The sequence below is a fragment of the Pleurodeles waltl genome, chromosome 6 (genome assembly GCF_031143425.1).
Source record: "Pleurodeles waltl isolate 20211129_DDA chromosome 6, aPleWal1.hap1.20221129, whole genome shotgun sequence".
NCBI lineage: Eukaryota > Metazoa > Chordata > Amphibia > Caudata > Salamandridae > Pleurodeles > Pleurodeles waltl.
In genome coordinates, this window is record NC_090445.1 from 1,604,867,707 (window position 1) to 1,604,894,688 (window position 26,982).

General features: G+C 41.1%; 1 protein-coding gene across 1 annotated transcript in view; it reads left to right on the forward strand.

The window, feature by feature from the left end:
* Positions 1–26,982, forward strand: part of LOC138301221 (ficolin-1-B-like) — a 115,720-nt gene that overhangs the window by 35,686 nt on the left and 53,052 nt on the right. The window contains exons 2-4 of the mRNA XM_069241466.1: positions 2,717–2,812; positions 14,678–14,805; positions 19,971–20,100. Coding sequence (XP_069097567.1) covers positions 2,717–2,812; positions 14,678–14,805; positions 19,971–20,100 — 354 coding nt within the window. The remainder of the gene's footprint in view (positions 1–2,716; positions 2,813–14,677; positions 14,806–19,970; positions 20,101–26,982) is intronic.

Here is a 26,982-nt window from a genome sequence, read left to right on the forward strand (position 1 = left end):
TCCTTCCTCTGCAGTGTGATATTGTGTTTTTGTAAAACATGTTGCTGGAAAGCTCTATACATCCATCTTATCAGTTTGCCACCAGTTCCAATGTTGTAAAACATCTGACACACCTCATGCTGGGTTGGTGCTAAGTGGCGGACATGAAATAAAGCATATAATGATTGTTTAGGATGCTCGTAAGTAAGGAGTTGACTGGAGTGAAGATTGGAGTCTGCCATAAATGTTTGGAAATCTAGTTGCTCACTGTCAAAAAACAAATCCACAATTTTGAGAGGACTGCAGCATGCAAATGACGGAGTTGCCTTGAGCATAGCCATTCTGTGTTAGTAGGAAGGCATAGCAAAGGTATCGCAGGAACATAGGGGTTCTTTGTGTTAGTAAGTTTGCAGGATCTAGTAAGGCAAGAGAAATCTGTGTGGAAGAACCTTAGGTGGAGTGGGAAACAATGAGTAATGCAGTAAGCCCTCCTTAAAGTCTTTACAGGTAAGCCCCATCTCATGCAGGGGATGCCAGCGAGCCACCCATTGGACCGGTACAGTTAAAAATAATGTTCTAAGTCCAGAAAACCTAATCCACCCACAGTCACGGACAGCGAGCCACCCATTGGACCCGTACAGTTAAAAATAATGTTCTAAGTCCAGAAAACCTAATCCACCCACAGTCACGGGTAGCTTTAGAGTGGAAAGAGCTACTCAGTGGTGCGCAGACCTCAAATCAAATGTGGGACATGTCTGAAGAAGGAATGTGAGATGAGCAGGGTAAGTTTTGCAAAATGATACAATAATCAGAGTAGTACCACCATCTTCGCTAGTGCCACACAGCCAATTACTTAAAGCAGAAGAGAAGACCAAAAAGCAAACTGGACTCAGACGGACCATGTTGCTCTGCCCAGATTTCCATTCTGCAAATCAGTGGGGGAATGGCAGATATTTAGCCCAAGGTATTGGGAGGTAACTGATTCCCAGTTAAATCTGGGGTCTAATTGTATATAAAGGGGAAAACGCTACCATGTGTTACATTTTAAAATCTTTATCATATTCTTCCATTTTGTTTATGTAATTTACATCCCAAATGTTTTGAAGGTTTGGCCTTGTCGTAACGGGAACAACATTTTAATGTCTTAGACAGAGTGGACAGTTGCTCAGCACAACTTTCCAAGGGGTCCGACCCCTGCTCACTTTTCACAAGCATGACAAGTGGACCATTGCACCAGAAGAATTTGCCAGGATGTGTGGGTGCTGCTTGTTCAAATACTTGACAGTTCCTCTTCTGTCTGCTGAGACAAGTCCTCAGGTATACAATACTTTCCGACATTGATGGCAGACCCATTTTAACTAACATTAGGAATTGTCACACCTTCTTCTCTTGCTTATTTATCTAGTTCTTATCAACAACCATTTGAATCAGATGCCGTGGACCTCCCATTTGATCTCAATTTCATCCTCTTTGATTGGTAGTAAAAGCACCAGGTTCTGAGATGAAAATAGGGTTCTGGACTTACAATTTAGTGCTGTGAGACTACAGGGAAGTTGTGGGTACTGCTCCTGCATGTGAGGCTGTAGCCCAAACGTTCTGCTCTGCCTTGTTAATGTATTTAGGTTTAAAGTCCACTAGAGATTAGGGTGAGACAGACCCAGATGATTTTTGGTCAACTTATTTAAACTAGCAGAGGCCACTTACCTTAATGTTTCCCAAGCAGTTTGCCACTGGTTTTAAAATGTTTAGAAACATAATCAAAATGGTGCTGTTGCTTTCTCTCCAAGAAAGATTGGGTACATTTCGATAGGGGTGATGGCCTTGAAACAGTGCTGAAATAAATTGATTTAGTATTGAGCAAGGATGTAATGTGTCACCTACATATAGCGTACCTAGAGGCAATTAAAAAAAGTCAATACTGACTAAAGAGAAAATAAACACACTGATAAAGTAGTGGGGTATGGCCTCTCTTTGGATGTGCTTGTAAAATGAACCTATTGTCCTGATTTTTTTACCCTACATTTTGACCCTTTGGAATGAATTTGTGTCCTGAATGTGACCCTTTGTCCTGAATTTATTACTGTCCTGTCCAGAATGTACCTCCATGCCAGGTGGACACGCTAGTCCGGTGGTTCCCAACCTGTGGTCCAGGGTGTCCACGACTTCTTAGAAATTTAAATAATATTAACAGATTAGGTCCCCAGCTTTCAGTAATGACTCAGTTGGTGGTCCCTGGATTCGAATTATGAATCGTGGGGGTCCTCGAGTTCCAGTAATGATAAAGTGGGGGTCCCCAGAAGTCAAAGGGTTGGGAACCACTGCCCTAGTCCATCCCCGCAGATATTTGATGAGAAAGAGAGAGGGGCTGATTATGTAGAGGTGCAGTGTCCTGCCTGATATGGGTTGATTACATGAACTCTGAGTAGTGCCATTCGTCAATTGGGTCCTCCAATGCTCTTCCACCTTCTGCTCATTCTCACCCATGAACTATTCTCGAACTGATTTATTTTGGTTGCATCCAAATGTTGTGATAATACTGTAACGGTTCCCAACCACTCACCCGTAGCTCTTTGTTTAAAAATCCAGTCTTGTCTCACACTCGTAGCATTGGACAATTGAGTGGCATGTGTTTTTTTTTAAATAGTTAATTCATTTCTTGCTATTTTCAAACAAGAGGACGTAGATTATTGGCATCATTCACTAATGATCTAACACTAATAATGGTTTCTTTGTTTAGATATACAGATTATTAATCTTGGTGCAGAGGACACCCTAGCCCTTCTGCACGGCGGTTGTGGATTTCCTGGAGCCTCTGGTACCGTAGGAATGCAAGGTATACAACTGTGTAAACTGATGTGGGATTCTTTTTGGGATATTCGATTTGTTGTAAATCCAGATGCCTTAATCAACGAGTGCTCCAAAGTGACAGTGATACATGTATATGCCGATGAAAGAATTCAGTACTAGGCAATCCCTCTGGCGATATTTTCATAAAGCACACAGCGAGCAGGTGCGATTTTAAGTGTGAATTCTCCAACACGCAGTAATTCAATAGAACAATAGTAGATTAATAGTTTCTCTGCTGGATCCACAAACTTGACTCTTCAGTGACACCACTTACATTCCACTGCATCCACTGCAACTTGCATTGCCTTTGTTTTCAGTGCACAGCTAAACACAGCTCGCACATCCAATGAAACATATGCCTCTTTGAGTACCACTAAATTTAGATCATTGAAACAGCTGTTACATACCTACCTAAAAATAGCAGTGGAAACATTGTAGATAAGTTTTTAAAGGGCAGTAGGACTCCAGCTCGCTTCTTAACATCCTTTAAACGATCAGTAGTTTATTTTGCCCTGTGTTTTCAGAAGTTCCACTCGCAGTCATCACTGTCTGTTCATCATAACTATGCACTTGCTTTTCACCAAGATTCACATTTACATTACTTCTGTATGTTAGATGGACACCTTGGTCTTGTCTGGTTACTCCACTTCAGCCTCCAAACTCCTCAACTTTGCACCACATGTTTGGATACAGCATATAACATGAATTATAAACACCAAATCACAACATAGCTCATGTCTCTTGTTCCACTAAAATATCACTCATTTTTCACCTGGATGGAGTTCTCTTTCTCATATCAAGGGAACTGGAATTTTGAAGTTGAACTATTCCTAACAAATATGACCCATTGTTCACAATCTCCACACCTAGACATGGTAAAATCATAGACTTCCTTTAATGAAAAACTGTCAAATGAACATCCATCTGTTCTTGAGATGCCTTATGATAAGACTGCAATGTATTTTGTATGGCTCCCTCCCCCAAAACCAAGTACCAACCACATAAATAATGCACTGTTTGAGTAAGTCATCCAGTCCTTACAGTTGACCACTGCTAGCAGGTGGTACAATAACACATCCAATTGTCTGATGTCTCTCCAGATCAGAAAGTAATATGTATCATTTTTTAAAAGACTCGAGTGTATGAATAGGTATGCACATGGCACTTATAAGGAAATCGGCTCTGCCCCTCAAATCCAACCAGATTTTTTGCTTTTTGACCACCTCGTTTTTGACCTACCCCACTGAACAGTGGCTCCTCACATCTGGAATGTTCTGCCCCCACTCAAAAGGTCTTATGCAAGGAGGAGAGCTCTCTCTCTTGGTTGTGATTTTCTGCTTGACACTGGAACTGGAGGCAGCAGTCATGAACAGCTGGAAGGAGGAAACCGCAGACATCCGTCTAAACTAAGGACTCTGACTACAGTTGCCCCCAGGACCAGTGAGGCTCTCCCAGGATCCGGGAGGCTGGTCTCCTTGCACCCCACACCCCACAAGGACAAGTTGGGGGAAATACTGGGCTTCTGTGACAAGGAGGAGAGAACCCCCAGAGGAAACCAAGGACAAAGGCTGGCACAAGGAATCAGTGGAACCAGCCCCCTGAAAAGCTTGCCACCTTAGAGGCCAGGAGGCCTGGGGAAAGTGCCCCAGGTGGCTAGTGCTCACTGCCAGGAGCAATACAAACCAAAGAACACACACACAACGGCCCCACAGGGACGAGATATGAGCTGGAGAAGGATTTGATCTTTGACTCCCCCAGCGCAACCTCACAGCATGTGGTGCTGCGCTACTCGGTGAGCATTTATCCTCAGGGTGGGCCAGGGCCGGGAGATTGCCACAGGGAGGAAAGTACCAATTTTTAATGGCAGAGGGAGTGCTTAGAGCACCCTCCCCAGAACTGAGCGAGCCAGAGATCCCAACCCTCCAGGCCGGCCCTGGTGGCCCAGGATCTCCAACTCCCAGCCCCCACACACACATGGACGGGGGAGCACTGTTGCACCCCGAGAATTCACCCAGGGACCTGGGATCCCCAACTCCAAGCTCCAACCATTAAAGGATGAAAGGGGAATGCTGCTGCACTCCCCCATCTGTGGCGGGCCTGCCCCTGCTCCCCATCTCCGTGGGGAGCAGACGGTCACCTCACAACACTAAACCCTGCCCCCAGGAGTGGGTAGAGAAGAAAAGGCTCCTGTGGCCACACTTAGGATTGCAGACCACGTAGGGTGCAGGCTAAGGCATTCCAGGGTTGGCTTCCATGACTACTCTGATGAAGCACTGTCTGTTTTCTGGTCCCACCCGGGTAACCCCTACTCCCTCAAAAGAAAGTGCAAAAGCTGCCTAGCATGTGGCTGCGTGGCAGTAAAAATAAGAAAAGAGAGAGCTGTGCAGCGTGAGGCCGCATGGCAAGGCCAACAAAAGCAAACCAAGGCAGTGGTTCTTTCAGGAGCAGCAGGAGAGGAAATGTTCACTGCTCTTCAAGTGCACCCGAAAATGCCCTATGGGGGTTATCCATTTTCTCCCCTTGTGGTGGCTCCAGGACGGCAGGCCGCCGCCTATGGTACCAAAAAGATGCAAGGAAATAGCAGGAGTGAGGCAATTCCCCTTCTCCCCCCAAGGGCCCAAGGTATTGTTGAAAAGGTACTGACCCTATGTAGGAAGGGTCACAGGAAAGATGACTACCCTTGACTTTACTAGCATGCTTAAACATGTCATAGGCTAGAACCTGCTCTTCAGCAAGGGAGTGCTGTTTCTTTATGGGCTAAGTCAATAACTAGAGTTAAGGTGGCCTGAAGTTGTCCAATGAAAGGTACATGTTGTACAGCGCCCTGTAGGAGTGAAGTTGGTAGATACAAGGTTTGTCATTAAAATGTGATACTCTCTAAGGGCTGTGTTTATAATTGTGTTTTCCGTGGTGTAGGTATATAAAAACAACATTGACCCATAAGTACCTCATATTATAGATGCTTTATTGAAATAATAGTGTTGACAGTGACTATTGACCAAAGTGCCATATTAGTATTAATAATTCACACACAGTTGTTTTTGATTATTGTCTTTTCTCCTAAAATGATGATGTTTTGACATGTGGCTTGTTGACCTTGAACCTTGACCCAGTCAATGTACTACGTGATGGGTCTGTATGACCCTTTAGGGGGTCAGAGTAGATCATGCAATGTCATTAGAGGTGTTTCCACCAGCTTTATGTCTATTTGTAAATTACTGCATAGTATTGAGTAGTGTGTGTAATAAATATACTTTTCCTTTTTTTTAAAAAAAGCACAGGCTGGACAATAATTTATTAAGTGTTATTATTGCGTGCCAGCGTATGATGATTACTAGCCCACACCACCTCCCTCAAGTACACCTCGGACTGCTCTGCTTCGCTACCCTGAGAGAGTCAAGCCCTACAATGGGGTGTTTGGTTTTCCAGTGGAGAACAATGTGGCCCCATTACTCAGGCAGGCCACACAACTAATGACCGGTTTCCATACAGTACTCCTATAGCAAAAACTAGCCAAAAGGAAACAAAGTGCTTTATATTGTCACAGACAAGGATAAAGTCAGTGAGTATGAGGAGACGGAGCTGAGTCGAGGATGGCTAATGCATTGTGAAGTAGTGTTCTATAAAGAGGTGAGCCTTCAACTCTTTCCTAAATGGAAGGAGTGTTGGGTGAGCCTGATGGATATGTTGATGCTGTTCCAGCACCAGACAACATATTCCCATAACAAGCCATTAGGTAACAATAGCACACTTTTTCATGTAGGTATTTTTCCTCCTCCTTCATAAATCACTGTTTCAGGAGACATACGCCAATCCATTCCTCATCACCATGCACTTATCTATCCACAATCTACAAAGTGCCACCTTGAGTCTAGCCAGGTCAAGGAAACTTGTATGTCCAGAGTTGCCATATGTTGACTAAGGTTCATCTTTCATCTGGATCTCATTGAATTTCCAATTGCCTTTGGAGAACTACGTACAACAAAGACTAGTATATTTACAGTGCACTATGTGATTTTTTTCAGCTGCATGAGTTTGGATATTTGCCTCCCAGATATGGATAGGGTTCTTCTTACAGCCTATGATGAATGAACAAAACAATTATGGGGATTTTCAATCAGTTATAATGGACCTACCATCCTCTACCTGAAATGAATACCCAAAAATCACACTTGTCATTGTTGATGAGGTGAAATACAGTTTTTCAGTTTTACAGGTTTACAGGAAGGACAAAACTAAACAATCTTAAATATTTAATCAAACCCAAAATCCATAAATCATGAAAGATAATTTATTTGCTTGTTTTTATGAATCTTTAAAAAGCATCTATCAACCCAAAAATACACCATCTTTTTTCTCTAAGACAACATTAAAAAGAAAATTACTATTGTAACCAATTTACGATTTATAAATTAAATATAAAAAATATTGTAGCCACAGCATTTCTTGTCAAAAAGGTAAAAGTTTGACAGATGGCTTCGTCAAACATGGCAGCACCCTTCATAGTTTTACCTCCTCTTAGTTTCTTCAAAAACAAATTCCCAAGGTGGCATTTTATTTTTGAAAAACAAAAATTAATGACCCACACACCATAGGTGCTCTCCCCCAAGGTGTGGGGGTTTATTTAAATGTTTTAACTGGCCCTTTTAAGCAGTTGAATCAATATGTCAGTGACTGAGACAGAGTAGTCTCCATCACTGACATATGGAAGGTCCATCTGACTGTAAATCAGGTGGGTGGCCTTCAGTTCAGAGAAGAGGGTACTCTGTTGTTGTTGTGGTGGAGTACCCTCTCCATCAAACTCTAAATCAGCCCCTAAGACTAGTGTCTTAGGGGCTGATTTAGATTTTCGCAGAAAAGGTGGCCAAAATGAGAATTGTTCAAATTAATTGGGAAGCCATGCAAATGTTATCATTTCTTGAAGGCATTTCTACATTCCTTGTATCAGTCTTTGAAATATTTAATCTATAAAGGCAAAATATCAAACATTCAAAAAGTAATTGGCAATTCAAGTAATCAATAATCAGTAGTCAGTTTTTAGTCCTTTAAGGTCAAACCAATCAGAAACACAATTTCTAACAGGGAAAAAGGCATCTCTCTCAATTCAGGACAACATTTCACTTGTCCATAGGAAACCTGTTCAGCATTGAGCATTTCTCAGTCCTTTACTATTTCACTGAGGCTCTTGTTAATCTCCAAACAAAAGTTAAAGATCTTTGAAATCAATGCATGTTTCATTCAATTCAATCTTTGTCAAATACACCCATTCTGGGCAGTGTACCTCTTGTTTGGAATTTTCCTTCTGGTTGATTGTCTTGTTGCTCCATCTTTTGTACTCCTCTCTGATGATTCTTCAGTGCTCAACTTAAATTCTTTGTCAGTGTCTCTATTTACTGCTTCAGCTGATTTCACACCAATTTGCTCTGGCCATCTTTGTACTGGTCTCCATCTTTCTCTCTTATTTTCAGGCAAATGTACTTCATTCAAACTACCATGTTATTCCATTGTTTGAGGTTTTTTTTTCTGAGGTTTGTTTTTCTCTGCCACCTGGATCCACACATCGAACTTGGTTTTGTTTGTGTTATTTAAAGACTTGTCATATAATTTCTTCATCATCTAATACAGCAAACCTCAACATTTCACAGATGTATTTGTAAGGAATATCACCTAGTATGGATAAACAAACCAATACCAAATTGAAAATTTTAAAGTACAGTTAAAAAAATTAACATTATACTTAGAAAATTTAAGCTGTACTAAAATATTTTTAAAAAGTAACATAAATAATACTTTAACTAACATAAAAAAATTAACATAAAAAACTAACCCAACAAACTGCTAGGACATTAAAAATGAATAATTAAATTTAAAAAAACCTGAAACTTACACATTAAAAATTAAATGTATGCTAATAATTACAATGACAGTTAAGTAATTATTCTACATAATTAATCACCTAATAATATGTGAATTAATTTTTAAATCATTTAAAATGGTAAATAAAGTAGTAGTAACATATTAAATTAATTTAAAAACAATATTTCATACAACTACATTGCATACAATGTACTATGTACAGCAAAATACATAAAAAACAATATTTTAACAACATTTGTAATTCTATCACATAGCCCACCAATTATTTTCCTTCAGTACCTGCAGCATTGAGAGGTGAGGTATCTGAGAAGAGACTACCAGGAATTGTGGAGCAAGAAGGTCTTTGGAAGAGACCTTAAAGGAGACCACAAGAGCCTCTAGAGTTGATGCTAGAGTCAGTTACATTTTTTCACAACTCATGACCACTGAGCCACCACATCTCAATGTTATCTTTGAGAGCACTTGTTGTTATGTAGGCTTTGCTGTATATAATTGTATACCATTTGTGATACCATTGCCTAATGCCTATGGCAATAGAATCTTGGAGTCTGTGTTTGTTTGCTTACAGGAAAAGATAATAAAAGAAGAGAGCAGCTGGAGAGCATACTCAGTGGCATGAGCTACACAATGATGTAGCAATGATGCTGTAGTGCCTAATACAAACACCAAAAATGGGCCCATGTTCTGTTAGGTTAATAGTAAAAAAATTCTCATAATTGGAGGGAGGGAGGTGGACCCTCACATTCCTGCACCAGACACACCATTCATAGCTACACTCCTAAAGATACCATTGAGCTGCTTAGGGCTGCACTTAGGGCCCTATTTGTGAATCCCTTGTTTTATATGGAGGTCTATCACTACTTAATAATTATCCTCTTTGCGTATTAAGAAGTGTTCAGTGTCATGTGAGGTAAAAAGAGCTCTTGGGTCCTTTTTTGCTTGCCATGCTGCATTGCTGCCAGGAGTGTAAACTACCTGAACCACCATAGCTACAGTTGCCCTCTGCACTATTGGCTTTCAAACAAAAGACACCTCAAGGCTTAGATCCCGGATGTCAGAGCCTGAAATAGAATTTGATAAAGAAGTCTTTATTAAAATTACTACAACTACAGGGATTACTGAGGCCTGATGGTAGCCTTGTGCATTTGTGGTGGCCTTGTTGTAGATGGTGGAACTCCATTAACAAATGAACTCTGTGCTGATCAGTAGTTTGATTTGCTGGTGTCCGTGTGTGTCTGCTGTGCTAGTTCCCTTTGTACCCCTTTGGTTTGAGACAGGCATGTGTGGGCAGGTGCGCTTGGTAAGGAATCAATCTAGGGTCTAGTAAAAGAAAATATTTCAACTATTTATTAACTTGCAGAACTGCATCATCCTATCAGGACCCAGGCACACAGTTATTTGCCAACTCTTATACCAAGAATTAGCTGCTTTCACATTACGGAGGTTGTATTATATACTTCCTTCAGGCGTTCTGCTGTGAGGCTATAATTAATTTAAACATCAGTGAAAAGAATGCACACAAATTACAGAAGTGCATCAATCAAAAGTGTTGTGAAAAAGGCAGATTCCTTTTTCTTATTGTTGATTGGTTTTCTTGGAGGACCAGAAGGGCTGTGAACACTGAAAATACTTTACCTTAAATGCTGAAGCAGCAGGACCAGAGACAACTTGCAAACCATTACCCCCCCAAACTCTTATGCCACATTCATATAGAAAATGTTATCCATGATGGTTGATTCAGGTTCTACCAGGATCATTCTCACCAATTACATTTTTTAGAGCACTTTTTAGATTTACTGTCTCTGAAAGATTTGGAGCCCTCCAACATATTGGCAGAAACATTTAATGGAAGCAGCACTGATATACTGGGGTTTGTACAGTAGAATAATATTTCAAAGGGTCTTCTGCAGAGATAAAGCTTTATGTTGCTATGAATGTTCTTGTCTTGAAGGGTCTATGGAAGTTAAGAATTATCCTAGGCCAAGGAACGGAACAGGTGTTAGAGATTAAGGATTCAGATTGTGGAGCATGAATAAAGGATAAGTTCCTAAAGGAGATTTAGCATGAATTCTGTATTTTGAACGTCTTTTTTCAAAATTGATACTGATTTCAAAAATTTAAGGTAAGTTGCCTTGAATGTGAGAGATTGACTCAAAACACTGCTAGATGAATTACTCCAAGAGGGAAGAAAAAAAATAATCTTGTAAATTGGAGTCTCCTATTGTTTTGGTCATAAATGGCAACAATAAATTACGATTATGTGGCAACTAAGGCATTTAAACTCCAATATTCTTGTTAATTTGAATTCCTTCACAATATTGACAACACAATATTGACAACATGGTAGCTATCCAAGAAAGTGCTAAAGTTTTTTTCACTGTTGATCTTTTTGCATCCTACCGTCCAACTGTACGCCTCCATGAATCACGTTCCCTCGCAGCTTTCTTGATGTGCAGGATTTTTTCCAATACAAAAGGGTACTTTTTGGTTTAGCCTCTGTTCAATCAACTTTACACAGAGTGATGTTTCACATTTTTAAGAGCTTGAAAAATATATGTAATGTTTCCAGGAGTACAACTACATCTTTGTTAGGAATGAGGTGAAATACAAGAGGCACGTCAAAGAAGTACATGAAATATTGAAAGAGAAAGGGCCCATCTTTAAAGCTGAAACATGTATTATTTCATACAAAAGTTGATTAAGCGAGACATATCATTTTTGGTGACTATGTTGTTGTGGATGGAAAAACAGAACGCCTTTGAAATCATAAAATCTGCTGTTATCAATGCTCTCTCCTTAAAGCCATTCTGTCCTGGTAAAGAATGCATTGTGACTGTAAATGGCAGCCTGCATGTAGTGGGGAGAACCATTGTGCCAAATAGCAGGCAAAGAGGAGTAGACCCTGGCGTTTGCCTCCCAGACTTTGAATTGATCCGAGCACAAATTATTTAAATTAAGAGGTCTAGCGTCTAAATCGTACACGTGGTGGATTGTGACGAGAGCTACCTCAGGGGAGATAGCAAGTTGATGATATCTGTTGTGAGTAGAGTGACTGAGAAACAGTTGAATTTGACAGGAAGTCATGATGGTGTGAAGAGTATGCAACTTCCACATTTTTCAATTATAAAAAATCTATTAAAGGTTTAAAAGTCAGTAATCGGAGTATTGTCATACAAGATGGAATGCATGCTGAGTTGTAAAATGTACGATGGAAGGTGAAAGAAGTGGAGAGAAATCTGAAGAGGATTTTTTGCTTAGTTTCTTGTTCAAAACGGTTCTCCTCAGTGCTTTGGTGGACACCTGTAACGGAGAGTAGTCTCCATATCTGTGTGGTGATAATTGTGCACCTGCCACTCATGGGTCTAACAGAGATACAAATGTGAATCTGGAGGTACTAAGGGGTCCATTACCTTCCAGGTCAAGTTGATGGGAGGAAAAGTGAAACCGAAGGGTTGTATATACTATTTAGTTGTGGCGTAACACACTCAACAAAGCCATGAATTGAGGATTACACAGGTGAATTGATGGGTACTAAATTGCCAGATGCTGGTTCTTTTAATGGCAGTGAGCTTGCTCTGAATGCAAACTTGTGTGGACATGGGAATATATCTCTCTCAACTGAAGGTGGAGGAAGCCTGTTTTGCCTTATTTTTAAGAGTACGGTATCCCCTGCTGAACCTTACCAGGATTACGAACATTTTACATCCAGGTACCCAGCTGACGGTGGGGGCTTTTGAGGTTATGAGGTTAATACCGTCTGCATGGAACACGAGTTGACATGGAGCCAAAGTACTTGAATTTGATGTCTTACCTGTCCTAGAGACCAGTGAAAGCAGTGATGGTACCCAACGTACCATAAGCAACCATAATATAAATTAGTGTAAAAGAAATAAATGATTCAGGTGCAGGAACATTAGTACCAAGGAGTTGTCTGACACACAAACGTGATTGACTTCTAAAAGCTGTTCTGTGACTATGATACTAGCTGGATCAAATAAAATGTGAATGCTATGAACAAGATTATAATTGAGGTTTTGAATGTAATTTGATATATCTTAAAATGCTGAGCATGGAACTGCTAAATTGGCTTGATGAAAATGGCATCATTCCCACTCATCAGTCGGACTTGAGGAAGGCTATGTTCACAGTGCACAATGTGAAAGCACATGGGCCAGATCCCTGCCTAGGTGGGGAAATCATCACACCTCTTTCAGTAGACTGGAAAACAAATGCCCCCAAAAGACAAAATAAACTTAAAAATTCACTTGTATGAAGGTTGGGTATTTATTTATTTATTTTAGAAATTAGTAACTTGAAGAAGTAATTGATATCTGTCTTGTGTTATGACGTGTGGTTCTAAGGATGATACTTTTGGAACTGCATGGATTAAGTCAGGGGTCTCCAACCTTTTCTGTGGCGAGAGCTACTTCTGATCAGTGAAAATCGTTGTGAGCTACCGAAGACTAAATAACTTGTGCATTATTACCAAGTACCCCATCGCCAAATTTTCTTGCCTTTAAGCTTAATTTTCATACAGCCAGATACTTTGGTTTGAACAAAATACTTTGACTAGGGGCACTATGATAGGGCTGCTATGTGTGTCAGTGAGAGCATGGTATTTGGGGATGTATGAACATGTGTGCATATGAATCGTATGTATGTCTATGGGTAACGGAGAGCCGGTGTCATATGTACTTTTGACACAGGGCATACCTTTCGCCATACGTGGCACCGTTACAAGTATAGCGCAAACATACAACCATGTTTTTAAATGGGAGAAATTTAAAGTGCAAAAATGTTCATAATGTGGAACATTTTCTACACTTTAAATTTCTCCCATTTGAGAATTGACTGCATGTTTCAGTTATACATATTGCACAGTATTCTACTGGCTACTAGGGGCAAGAGGCCTACTGTTTGAAAATGCAACACTTTGAAAAATAATTTGAGAACATTAAAATGAAAAGTTAACTTAATTATGTAACTGTTCAATTTCATTTTCTCCGACTTAAAAGCATGGAGAAACATCATGTTGTTCTCACTCCCAATACTGAGTTGACAAGGACTTTTTTAAAGACTTAAATACCTTAGTGCTTCAATTCTTCACCTCTTTGCCCTGGGTCATAAATCTGACTCCAGCGCTGCTCCTTATCAGGCCATGCTATCTGCAGTCTGGTGATACTAATGTAAAATAAACACAGCCTTCCCTTAACTTTAAAAGGAAAAATTTGATCATGTGCTTTATTTAAAAAAGAACTGCAGGCTGGAGCTACTCTGAATGGGTGTGGGAGCTACTGGTAGCTCGTGATGGACTGGTTGGAGACACCTGGATTAAGTGATGATTCGTCCAGACAGCTTTTAATTTTGCTTAAGGCATTATTGTAAAAATGCCCGCATTGGCATTTTCTGTGTACTCAAGGACTTGGTATGTCTATGTGTCAGTCACAGATGTGAGTGTTCCTACACTTTCAAGTTGGCAAGATGTCCCATCTAGTGAAGCAATCCATGTTAGCAATTCAGAAGCTCGAACCCTGGCAAAGCCAGCTCAACCTTTCATTTTTCAGAGGTCGGTATATTGAGTACCACTAATTTTGATTAGAGTAGAACCTGCTATTTTTTCCTTTCCTGTTATAAAGAACACCTTTTGCATGTCTGCAGCCACTGAAAAACGTGTATTTTACATCCCTGTAGGCCATTGCACTGATACAGGTTTTGCAATTAGACCAAGAGCTATACTTTGGGCCATAGGCTCGGCCCGGTGTCAATATAGTATTTTAAATGACTGCATTGACCAGCTCAATTTGAGTTGATTGATAATTTGCTGCTTCTCTATAGAAAACAATATTTTACTTTTTGTGACATTATCTTTAAAAGCTCTAATTTTTTTTTCTATGACTTTTGATTGGATGTTAAATAGCATCCCCCATAGTATATACCGGTTTTCCTATGCGTTATTTTGCCTTATCTCGTGCAGGGGCAAGGAATTGCAAGGAGCTGCTGGATAGAGGGACCACTCTCAGTGGCTGGTACACCATCTGCTCCGAGGATGGGAAACCCATGACTGTGCTCTGCGACATGGACACCGATGGAGGAGGATGGATTGTAAGTAATCAAATTGATGGGATTATATGGACACTGTTGAAGGATTTCTCTCATAGCAGGTGTTCATTTAATAAAGCATGTTATTTTCAATGTTAGGAAAACCATCCTAAGTTTCCTGTGCACTCAGGGGTGGCTCCTCCAATCGGCGGTGGAGCGTCGCCCCCTAGCCAAGAGCCAGGTGATAAAAAAATAAAACAATAGTTACACTTTCATTTTATTTTTCATCTGCTGGCTCAGTCAGCAATGCGGGGAGGGGCGGATGGGAGAGAGGAGGAGAAGGAAAGAGTGCACTTAAGTGCGCATGTGTGTTTGGCCGGCCATCTCAGCCTGGCTGTGCTGTACAGCCGGGCTGGAGAAACTGCACAGACCCCAGTGTTGTGTCTGAGCAGCAGTCTAAGCCATTCAGACCAGTCCTGGTGCTGCTTTCATGCACCGTTAGCATGAAAGCAGCACCAGGATTGCTGAGGGGCCAATGCTGGTGTCACAGTGAATGCTGGGACATGACAAGAAGAGAACATGAGGAAGTCGGCAGGAGTCAGCAGGAAAGGTACATTTTTTTTATTGTCCCATCCCCCCTCATCGCCGCCACTGACGACATCAGGGCCTTGCTTGACAATGCCGAAACCGCGGCCCTCATCCTCCTGGACCTCTCGGCCGCCTTCAACACCGTCTGCCACCACATCCTACGCACATGCCTCCACAACACAGGGATCCGGGACAAAGCTATGGAGTGGACCACCTCCTTCCTCTCCGGCAGAACCCACAGCATCCGCCTCCCCCTTTCTGCTCCGAAGCCTCCAAGATCATCTGCGGCATTCCCCAAGGTTCGTCCCTCAGCCCTACACTTTTCAACATCTACATGGCCCGCTCGCCTGCGTCGCCCAGCTGCACAACCTCAACATCATCTTCTACGCCGAAGACACCCAACTGATCCTCTCCCTCACCAAGGACCCCCTCATCGCCAAATCCAACCTCCACGAAGGAATGAAGGCCATCGCCGAATGTATGAGGAACAGCAAACTGAAGTTGAAGACAAACTGAAGATAAGATGGAGGTCCTCATCTTTGGTGCCAATCCCTCAGCCTGGGACGACTCCTGGTGGCCGACCGCTCTGGGAGCAGCACCAACACCCACCAACCATGCACACAACCTGGGCATCATCCTCGACTCAACACTTTCCATGACCAAGCAAGTCAGCGCTGTCTCCTCAACCTGCTTCAACACACTCCGCATGCTCCGCAAGATCTACAGATGGATCCCCACAGATACAAGAAGAGCAGTCACCCAAGCCCTCGTCAGCAGCAAACTTGACTACGGAAACACCCTCTACACAGGAGCCCGGCCAAACCCCTCAAACGACTGCAACGCATACAAAACGCCTCCGCTCGCCTGATCCTCGATGCCCACTGCCACAGCCTCATCAGTCCCCTTCTGAGAGACCTACACTGGCTCCCCATCAACAAAAGGATAACCTTCAAGCTCCTCACCCACGCACACAAGGCGCTCCACAACACTGGTCCAGCCTACCTCAACGGACGACTCACCTTCTACACCCCGTCCCGCCAAATCCACTCAGCCGACCTCGCCACCGTCCCCCGCATCTGATGAGCGACTACTGGAGGCAGATCCTTCTCCCACCTCGCCGCCAAGACCTGGAACACCCTTCCCTTGCCCCTACGACAGACTGAAGACCTGCTGACTTTCAGGAAGCGGCTCAAAACCTGGCTATTTGAGCAGTAGCAGCACCCTCCCCCCCCCCTAGGTGGTAGTGCTCTCTACAAGTACACTGATTGATTGATTACATTTTTTTTTATTGTCCTATCCCTGTCATGCCACCTCTCCCCTGTGATCCACCCTCCTTGACATTTCCGGTCGCTGGTGCACTGTTATATCAAAAAATAATTATTGGTGTTTCATCATAAGCACTTATAAAAACCCTATTTTTAGCACCATAGTGGAAGTGTTAGAAAACTGAGGGTCTTACTACAAAAGGTTTAAGAAGTAAATATGACACTGGGTTGTGATAAACAACATAAAAACTCGCTGGGAAGAGTACTTTGTTATCTGTCAATTCTCAGGGGTTACTTGCAAAGGCCACCCTCTGTGGAGAATAGAACGGCTGAGTCCTGTAATACTGCACTACATACCACTGTGGATGGGTTACATTTCCATTAGTGCTTTCTGCCCACTACACCCTAGCCATGCTGCTCCCTACCTTCTTGGCGCAACAAAGCTTATTGACAGTGTCTAACCCACTTGAGATCCCCATCCCCTTTAAATATTCATTTTTTCCTCTCTCAATGGAAAGCGCTGTAATTTATGAACACTTTGGTTTGTGATATGAAAGCTTTATTCATTGCATGACAGTGAGATCTGTATGAAGAAATAAAATGGAACGTACATAGCTTGAACTTGAAAAGTGGACGGCACAAAGGCAAAAATTTATTTGGTGGGCATGCACATTCACTTGGTGTCTCTTATCTGTATGAGGATGGTTTCTTACATATGAGTGATATTCTTGATGAGATGTGCCTTTGAACCCTATTATGAGGTTGAGCTTGTCTGCTAGGTATGGTGAAGTGTGTACTTTTACCAACAACCAACTTATAGGCAATCCAACAGGCTAAGAAGATGCAAGTGACTTGAAGGTACTAGTGTAGCCTGTAGATGTGGAAGTAAATGAGCAGTGTTTCTTCAGCACTGTTTCCTTTGATATCAGTTATTACATGTACACAGGCACACATCAGATCTTTCATAAGTATTAAGGAAAAGGTACTTTCAGAATGTTACCTTTCCCCTGAATGGAGTCTCTGGAGGATAATTTACATTAACCTCCAGTCGCAACCTTATGAGTGTTCAAGCCCTGATTAGTTGTGAAAACTGCTTGCAGAGCAGAGGAAAATGCCTTGGGTGTGGATGGTGTTCTAGTTCCCTTTACAGAATGACTAATGGGCTAGGCCCTAGAACATTATTAACTTCAACAAGGCCTACTCTGTCACAGGTAAATGTTAGCTTGCACCTGGACAATGTCATTCTGTGCTACTCAAGCCAGACAGGCTCCAATCACAGTGAGAGAGGAACTGACCCTAGAACTGGTTTAGAGTACCCACAGAACAGGGGCTGCTCTTTTCCCTGGCCACACATTTGGGGTGGGCACAGAGGCTTTGCCCAAGGAGAGAAGTGTCCAATATCTAGGACTTAGGTAGAGAGGGGCACCGTGGGATCGTCCCTGCCCCACTGGAGGAATACGAACTCCAAAAAGTGATTACGTGTAAACGTAGATAACGTCACAGGATGAAGGAGCCAAAAGGTTCTGGCTACTGGGACATCTTCCTTGTGGGCAGAATTCAAACTTCTCCTGCTAGAGTTTTCCCATTAAAATTCAGCAGCTTCACTAGGACCTCGCCCAACAGCTATCAGACCTCATGGAGCATTCTTCTGCCCCAGCCAACTGCCTTGCTCTCTGAAGATTTTCAACTTCCATTTCAGAGACTAAGGCACTCATTATGAGGCTGGTGGTCATCAGACCGCCAGCCTCGCTGTGGCAGTCTTGCCACCGCTGACCCAGCGTAAAGACCGCCACATTACAAGTTGTGAGGTTTGGCAGAAGCCAAAGGTTGCACCGACGCGGCCGGCGGTGAGCTCCACCAGCCCGGCAGCAGGCCTCTACCTGCCAGCCTGATTACGAGTCTGCGGACCATCAGGCTTTCCGCAGCGATCACCCCGCCACAAAAACCCTGGCGGTAATGCACTTGGTGACAGGAATCCCCATTCCTGACACTGGCACACACACCCACGCATGTCCACACACATGCAGACACCCCCCCACCTGTCCACACACTTACAAACACCCTTCCGCAAAACACATGTATTCACCTATTCGAATATCCCCTTTCGTACACATTCACGCATACACCACACACATGTACCCAACACTCCCTCCACTCCTTCAGACGATCAACTTACCTTTTCCAGCGAGCTGGTCGTCCAGGAGGGGATGGGACCTGGCGGTTTTGGACAGCCAGCACCACCACGCCAGCAAGTATTACTGATGATCCAGTAGAATTAGAAAATAGTTTTTAGATCAATTTCTTGAACATAATGCAATAGGGAGGGAGGACGAGTGGGTGTCATAAAGATTGTGAGTGAAAAACATCAACCCATGTAGAAAACATGCCAGCCCAACTGAGAAAACCTCTCATCATGGACTGTCAGTGGGAGCAAAGATAAGATGTAGGGCATATCCAGATGAATGATTAATACTGCTTTAAACCAAGCCTACTTCGACAGCCCCAAACCACAGGCATAATACTCCCAGAACAATTACATGGTTAGATGGCAGAATGATATATGGTGATAATTCCTTGATCTGGGAAGTATAGGGAACATTGTACTCTGAGATTCATTACACGAAAAGAAAGGAAAGAATAAACTTAAGAGAAATGTTCTACTGAACATTACAATCCAGACCTAGGTTACCATTGACCAATATATCACTGATGGAGTAAGGGATGATTCATTTGAGAGCCCAAACCTGACTCTTTGCATCCTCAGCCTTTAAGAGAAGCAGGAAACGGATGTACTTGTAGGCAGACATAGTGCCATCAAAAAGACACTTATTTTGGGAGAAGAGGACATTGGTCAACTGGGAGCCTGAGGAGAGATCATCTGTCATATAGAGCAAGTGGAAAGACTGACTCACTGGCAAAGTTATGTATCAGGACTGTTTGCACACCGGAAGACCCGCATCATCATTTAAAGAGCAGGAAGGTAGAGTGGAGGAGCAACCATGAACATCAGACAAACAAGCAGGTGCTGCCTTTTACAGCCATTGGCAACCAGGTAATACCAAAAAAAGCAATGAAGAGAGTTAAAAGGAAGACAAGAACTAACTGACAATGAAAATAATTAATGATATACACTAAGTAGAATTAAGCCCAGAAATCTAACAAAGGGGAAACAAAATATCTCAAGACACACAAATGTAGGTGAATGAAGGTGCCTTCCAGTCATGAAGAATCTTAAAAATTGGAGCGCAAAACATAACAAAATCAAATCCTTTTAAAAGCATATTAAAGTAAGAAACATTAGTGGGTGTGCAGCAGGGAAAATCTTGGCTATGGAATAATCACTTCTTTTCTGTTCTTCTCTATATTTTCCTGCAGGTGTTCCAAAGACGCTGGGATGGCTCGGTAGATTTCTTTCGGGACTGGAAGACATACAAGAGAAGCTTTGGCAGCCAGATGACAGACTTCTGGTTGGGGAATGACAATCTTCACCATCTAACAGTAACCGGTAACATCATAATCACTTTTTTTGTGCTTTACTCAAACTTTGCTCAATCCTGTTATTAACACCCTATAGTAGATATTGTTATTATGAGAAGGAGATGAAAAAGAGGCAACACAACAAGATAGAAAGCTGGAATACAAGTGAAGGCTATACTTAGTGAGCATAAGAAAGTAGCTCAGATGTGTATACATTCAGTGGGTGTAAAGTTCCTATAGCCTGATGTCCAGGACATATTGTTTGAGGTCAAGGACAACAAGGTTTAATTTCTTCTTTGTCCTTGGGACCAGTAGGCCCAACTCCATGCAGCACAAACCCTTTGGTCGCCAGTTTACAATTCCACATTATGGAGCAAAGAAGGGAAATCTTTACAGTTGAGGTAGTATTTGTTTCTGTATGCTACTGCTGTTCAAACTTCTATTTAAGGTTTATTAATGTAAAGACTTTATTATTAGACTGAGCACTCTAAATAAATGTTGTAAGCTCGGACTGCACTACTGACCGGGGTTCCAGTAAAAAAACAATGTGCACACGTTTCCAATGTTTAACAATATGAGGCTAGATATAATGCTCCTAGAATGCTCTCTGATGAAATGCAAATATAGACTGAAGCTTGAAAGCAAGATTGATGATTCTTTGATGATTCTTTGCTTCCGAAATTAAATGTTCTCAAAAAAATGCAACTAGGAAAAAATGTTTTGCTAAACTACTGTGAAATTTTAGGTACCATTTCTTTGAAGCATCATTTAGTAAAATGTATTGATGACTGCTACGTTTCCCAAAAATATTCATAATAGAAAATCAGTACAACCAGTGTCAACAAGATTATGGGAAACATAAAAATAAAAAAGCATTGGCGTAGCCAATAGGTCCAACATTGGCAGTCAGTCTTTTGATTTTGTCAATGTGTGTATTGTTTTGACATAGCTTTTGTATAACATTATGGTTGTGGGAGTTGCTTAGCCCTCACCATTGCAACATTCATTGGCAAAAAGTAAAAATAGTTTTTGGTCTCAAAAAGCACCCAATAACACAGTAGTTCCTGGCACTGAACAAACTTTGTGTGCCAATACCCTCCTTGTGAATGAGCCAATTGCTATCACTCACAGTGAAGCCAACCAATAAATGGATAGAGAGAGAGGGGGAGAGAATTTTAATAAAAACAAAAGATCTTGATTAATGCCAGACCTAATTAGGGGCTCAATCCTTAAATAAAGTCACAAAAGTGCACCTATGGTATATGTCTTTGCAGTAGGGCAGATTAACATATTTAATTAACTCACAAGGATTTATAGAAGTAGACCAGGGAATTGTACTCCAAGAAAGTATTTGTGAACTGTATTTTAGCACAAGCAAAAATGCATTTGTAGATTTACTTGTGAAAATCTGTTGACAGTTTACAAGTTCATTTTCCCTCCAACCACTTTTTTTCCCAACCACAGCAGAAGCTTTACTTCTGCCCTTGTCAGCATTAAATTTCCAAACATGTAAGTTAGTAGGTTTGCACAGATTCAAAAGGACATTCCAACCTTAGCATTATTGCTTACCAATACCCTCAGCGGCAGTATCTAGATCTGCGGAAAGGTGGCAAAATGAGGAAATTGCTAGTATTAAAACAAAACTATAGCATTAGCCCTGGCATAATCAGAGAGACTATTATCAGATATCTTATATAATGAAATAGCTGCCATAAGATGTCACAGCACTACATGGCATTAAAGGACAAGTACATTTTTTTAATAGGACAGGAAGATTTATGAAGCATCCTGTCCCATAGTCCAGTAGACATTGTATTAAATCCCACACCCCTTAATACATCAAGAAATCCAGAAAGAAAAGATGAACATTGACCATACCATCTTTAGGACTAAATATTGCAGATGCAGTCATTGAGAGCCATCAGAATATCGGCTACAAGATGGAAGAAAAGTGAAGGTCTTGAAGGGAAACCCACTAAGGCATGTAATTCAAAAACTAGCTTTTTGACATGTCACTTGATCTTGAAAGTATAACCAAGACAGATAGTGGGCTACCAGATGAAAAGTGGATGGTCTAGTTAGATCCCTATCTAACGAGATGGGCTGGAAGTCTCAATCTAATTTGAACCTGGAAATCCTATCAGAAATTACATCTACAAGAGCCATGAAATGTAAAAGACATTTTTAGGTATCAGTACTGAAATTACCCGGTGCCTAAAGACAACACAGCCAGTGCAATTTGCTCATCCCACCCGCCTCATATGTGGGTCAGAACAAAGGTATGAATGAAATACCACGTTTTTGTTAACGAGTTTGGAAAGTTTATGAGATCTTTTTGAAAAATGCATCTTTGAAATTCTGAAAAAGAAATTCTGTTTGTCATGTCTGGGTTTATTTTTTCCCGAGATTGGAGAGAAATAATTGGCCAGTCAGACAAAGGCACCTTTAGAAGCTTTCCTAGTAACCAAACAATGGGCTAATCAGAGGACCATGAGAAGAATCACCAAACACTGCATGAAGATTATTCTGAAGCCAAGCCCAGGACACGCCGTGGGAAGGATCGCAAAAATGCAGGTCAAGAAAGTGATCCCACAAACACATTAGTAGATACATTGAGCCAACAGAATCTAATTTAGTCAAAGTGTTACTCAAACTTTTTAAAAAAATGCAAAAGATGGACAAACTGAATGAATATCCCAGCTGAAATAACTTTTCACCAATTTGAGAGACAAATGAGTGTATGAGCATGAAAGTGACAGCAGACATTGGCATGGATTACATCAGCCTAGAGCACAAAAGTGCTCACACCGCAGATGTGGCACTGTTGCAACTACTGTTATTGCATGCCATCATAAGTCGCTGAAAGCAGCACTTTGCTAGGCTCACAATGCGATTGTGTACATTTGTGGTTAACTTAAAAAGAACATGTTTGGGAAGTTAATCTGGAAAATGAACATTGGTATTACTGAATACACAGAATAAAAACACATACCCATTTTCTACATTTGTGAGGTTAGGTGCATTCAAACAGCTTCCTTCAAAAGTGGTTTGAAGGTTAGGGAAATTGTCCTTAAGTATTGTATTTCCATTCATTGATTTATTCCGTAATCACTATATGATAGAAGAGTGAAAGAAAACAGCAAATTTTTTCCATCTAACTGGAATGATTCACCCACCTGATTCCTCATATTTTTGTTAAAAAAGCAATTTCTGTGGTGGGCTGAATCAGAATACTGGTTTATCTCTGAACTATGTTTATTAATACAGACCATCCCTCTCATTGATACATATAGGGCAGCCATGTACAAAGTATAGATTTTCAGTGAGGTTAAAGCGTTTACTGAATTAATATGTCAACTTTAACATTACTTTATCTTCTCCATGGGATTCATGATTATTAGGGAACATTTGTAGTGGGAAAAGGGAATCTGCTAAAAAGAACAAGACAGGCTTGCAGAAGGCAATCATGAATAAGGATTGAATTGAGTTTGTCCAGACGTGGTCCCGTGCTCACTGTGCCACTAGAACAACGCTATACCTAATTGATGAGCCCTACTCAGGGTGAAACCGGTCTTGGGTTGCTTGTGTTCTGGCTTACGGAGGACCTGGTCTGGCAGTTTGGGCTATAATGTTCCTATTGGAGCAGGGACAACACTAATTTGAATATGGTTGGGTACAAACTAAGATTGCATGGTAGGCCAGAAATGATGAACTGGGATGCGGCTCAAGCGATTGCCAGTGGCTCAGATTTATCCAAGATTCCACCCATCCCTTTGTTGTGGAAGAGAACTCAAAGTTTACTTAGAAATTACCTTATGTGAATTTCGTACAGCATTTCCAAACTATGGTGTTATGAAGAATTAAGGCCTTACGGTGGCTAAGTGTAAAATTCTAATAGTTGGCAAGGCATACATACCCAAGAAATAATTGTATATAAGTAATCAGCAACTGGAATTGGTATTGCATTTAGATTACATGGACATATTGAGCCTGATTGACAAACTGCATTTTGTATTACATAAAGTCGTGCAGATGTCCTGCTTGCAGACTACAAACTGCAATTCATACGCAAACAGAAGGAGATCTCCATCTCACCTTTATTTTCTATGGGCAGATCTCCATGTGTAAGTCTACTACTTAGTAGTAAATGTGGGAGGGGTCCAGGGGGAGTGGCTGGAAAGTGGGAAATACTTAGGCCCATATTTATCATTTTCTAGCGCCGCATTTGCATCATTTGAATTTTGTACGTTTGTGCTGTTTTTGCGTTAAAAAGCGGTGCAAATGTGGCGCTAAAAAAGTATAAATATGGGCCTTATTATGTATGAAGGAGTTTAGGAAGGGACATGCTGATACAAGCACCTGCCAACCAAAAAGTAAGACCATTGCTATTCCCAAACTACACTTCTAAAGTTTTTACAGCCCCAGTGGCCACAGAACAGTTGTAATCCAGCCTTGGAGTATGTCTAGCACCACATATGGCCACTCACAGGTAATGTAACATCCCCTCCCCAGGAAAATAATTGAGGGGACTTAAAATAACAAAGAAATTATAATAAATACATAAATAAATTACTGTGGCCTAAGTTTTACGTGTGTGTGTGTGTGTGTATATATGTGTGTATATATATATATATATATATATATATATATATATATATATATATATATATATATATTTGTTTCTCACTCACAGCAAGAGGTGACACACACTCAGGGAGTGTTTTTAATTCTTTAATTCCACCATTATTCCGCCACCGAAATTAATTGTGAAGCTGGGCATATTCGTTTCGGCTTACCGTCTTTCTCAGTGCCCCTGCATCGAGAAAACGGCGCGTCCGTCATCAGTATTTACATATCATCTAGATCCTTTGAAAATCAAAAACGGCCAATTGCCATGCATGCAGCCTAGTCATTGTCACATGGCGGCCATTTATAAGTTACAATCACCCTCTAACAGGTTGTGGAACGGCTATTGAGAACACCACAGATGCACACATAATATCGTAATAATTCAAAGAAAACAAATTAGGAGAGCAATAAAATAAAACACAACAATATATATATATATATGCAAATATATATATATATATGTGTGAATATATGTATTATACATATTTTATATATTTATATACACACATCTGTTCATCTCTCGATCTACATGTATATATATATATCATTTCATATTACACTATTTTATATAATATTAAACAATAATTTATCTTTTGCAATAAATGTTAATGAAAATGTCAAATTTCTTTAAATTAATTACATACATAACTGAAATACAGCTAATAAATACTAATGAAATAATAAAATGCTAGTAAAGGTGGTATTTCTAAAAAATGGTTTAATTATTATGTTTAAATATTCTATCAATATATTTTAATTTTTTAAGTATTCAATAAACACAATTTCACAGGATAATGTGGTGCAACATGTTGTTTTATTACTTCTAGGCACATTTTAATGACTTTAAATTAATTATTAATATATTAATTTTATTTTACATTCAAATGTTATTTTACATTTACATTTTTTTAGTATTTCTTTTGAAAATGATTAGGCTCTTTGATTTTTCCCTATTCATTACCATAGGTCAATCTCCACCCCAGTGGTTGAAGTCTCTGCCCAAATGGTCGATATCTCCATCTAGCTGGTGGAGACCTCCCACCTGGTAGTTGAGATCTCTGCCTATATGTGAAAAACTCCTGGTTGTAACTTCACACTTGTAAATTCAGGCCCTGATTTATACTCTTTTTGCACCGCATTACCATCATTTATTGATATTGACGCAAAAGAAGTGCAAACTTTGAAAGTGCAACTGTATTTTGTAAGTTTGCGCCGCTTTTGCTTAAAAAAATTAAGGCAAAGAAAGTTTAAATCAGAGCCTCAGTCTTAGATCTCTCCAACCTCTGGTTTCAGTGGTCGGAAACATGTAGGTCTACACTTAGGTTTAAATGTGTTGAGTTGTGTTATGTTATTTGTAAAGCATACTGTTACCTTGGTGGGTATCTTGGTGCTAGAAACCAGTGTAGTTCTAGCCTGGCCCAGGGCAGGGGGGTATGCCTATTTAAATAGCCTGGTCTTGACCCTCTTCTGGAACTAAAGAATTGAAGAAGTGGGGAAAAATGCAGACAACTAGTAGCCAGCCTACACTGGGCAAAAGAAAACCACTGTTTTATGGCAGAGATTAAGGCTCAGATTTAAGAGGGCATAGCTCCATTTAAGCCCCGCCTTAGCGTAATTTTTTTTACGCTAAGGCAGCGATATGGTGGCCTTTTCCCCACGCCAAATTTACACGGTTGCACAATGCAGACATTGCGCCACTTTGTAACCCTTTGTGTTACATTTTGCATGCACCATGCATAATGTATGCAAATGGGGCGTTCCCCCATTGGGGGGGGGGGTAAAAAGAGATTTTTCTGGGTGCAGTGCCACTTTCCTTAAATCTGCCCCTAAGTATTCTGATGATACAGTGTATTATGGAGGTCAGACCCGGTTTGGGGGCACATGAGGCACACAGGGGCTAATGGGCCACAGGTTTGGAGGTTGGGGTTGTTTGTCACTGATGTCCCGGGGTCTGGTCTACTAGGTTGTATGATGTTAAAATCCCCCCAAACCATCCCCCACTGTTTTATGTCAAATAATAATGACTTTAAATTTTTCTTAATTTGAGAAACCCTCATCCCCCCTTTTTTACTTACTCTTCCCACCATATACTCTTACCCACCCCTAAACTGTGCAAACACTATTACCACCCTGTGCCCCTACCCATCCCTAAATCCTAAAACACCCTTCCCATCCTATTCCTCTAGCCAATCCAAACCTAAAAATACCCTTACCACTCTATGCCCCGTAGCCACCCCTAAACCCAAAAAACACTTATACTATCTTATGGCCTCATCCACCC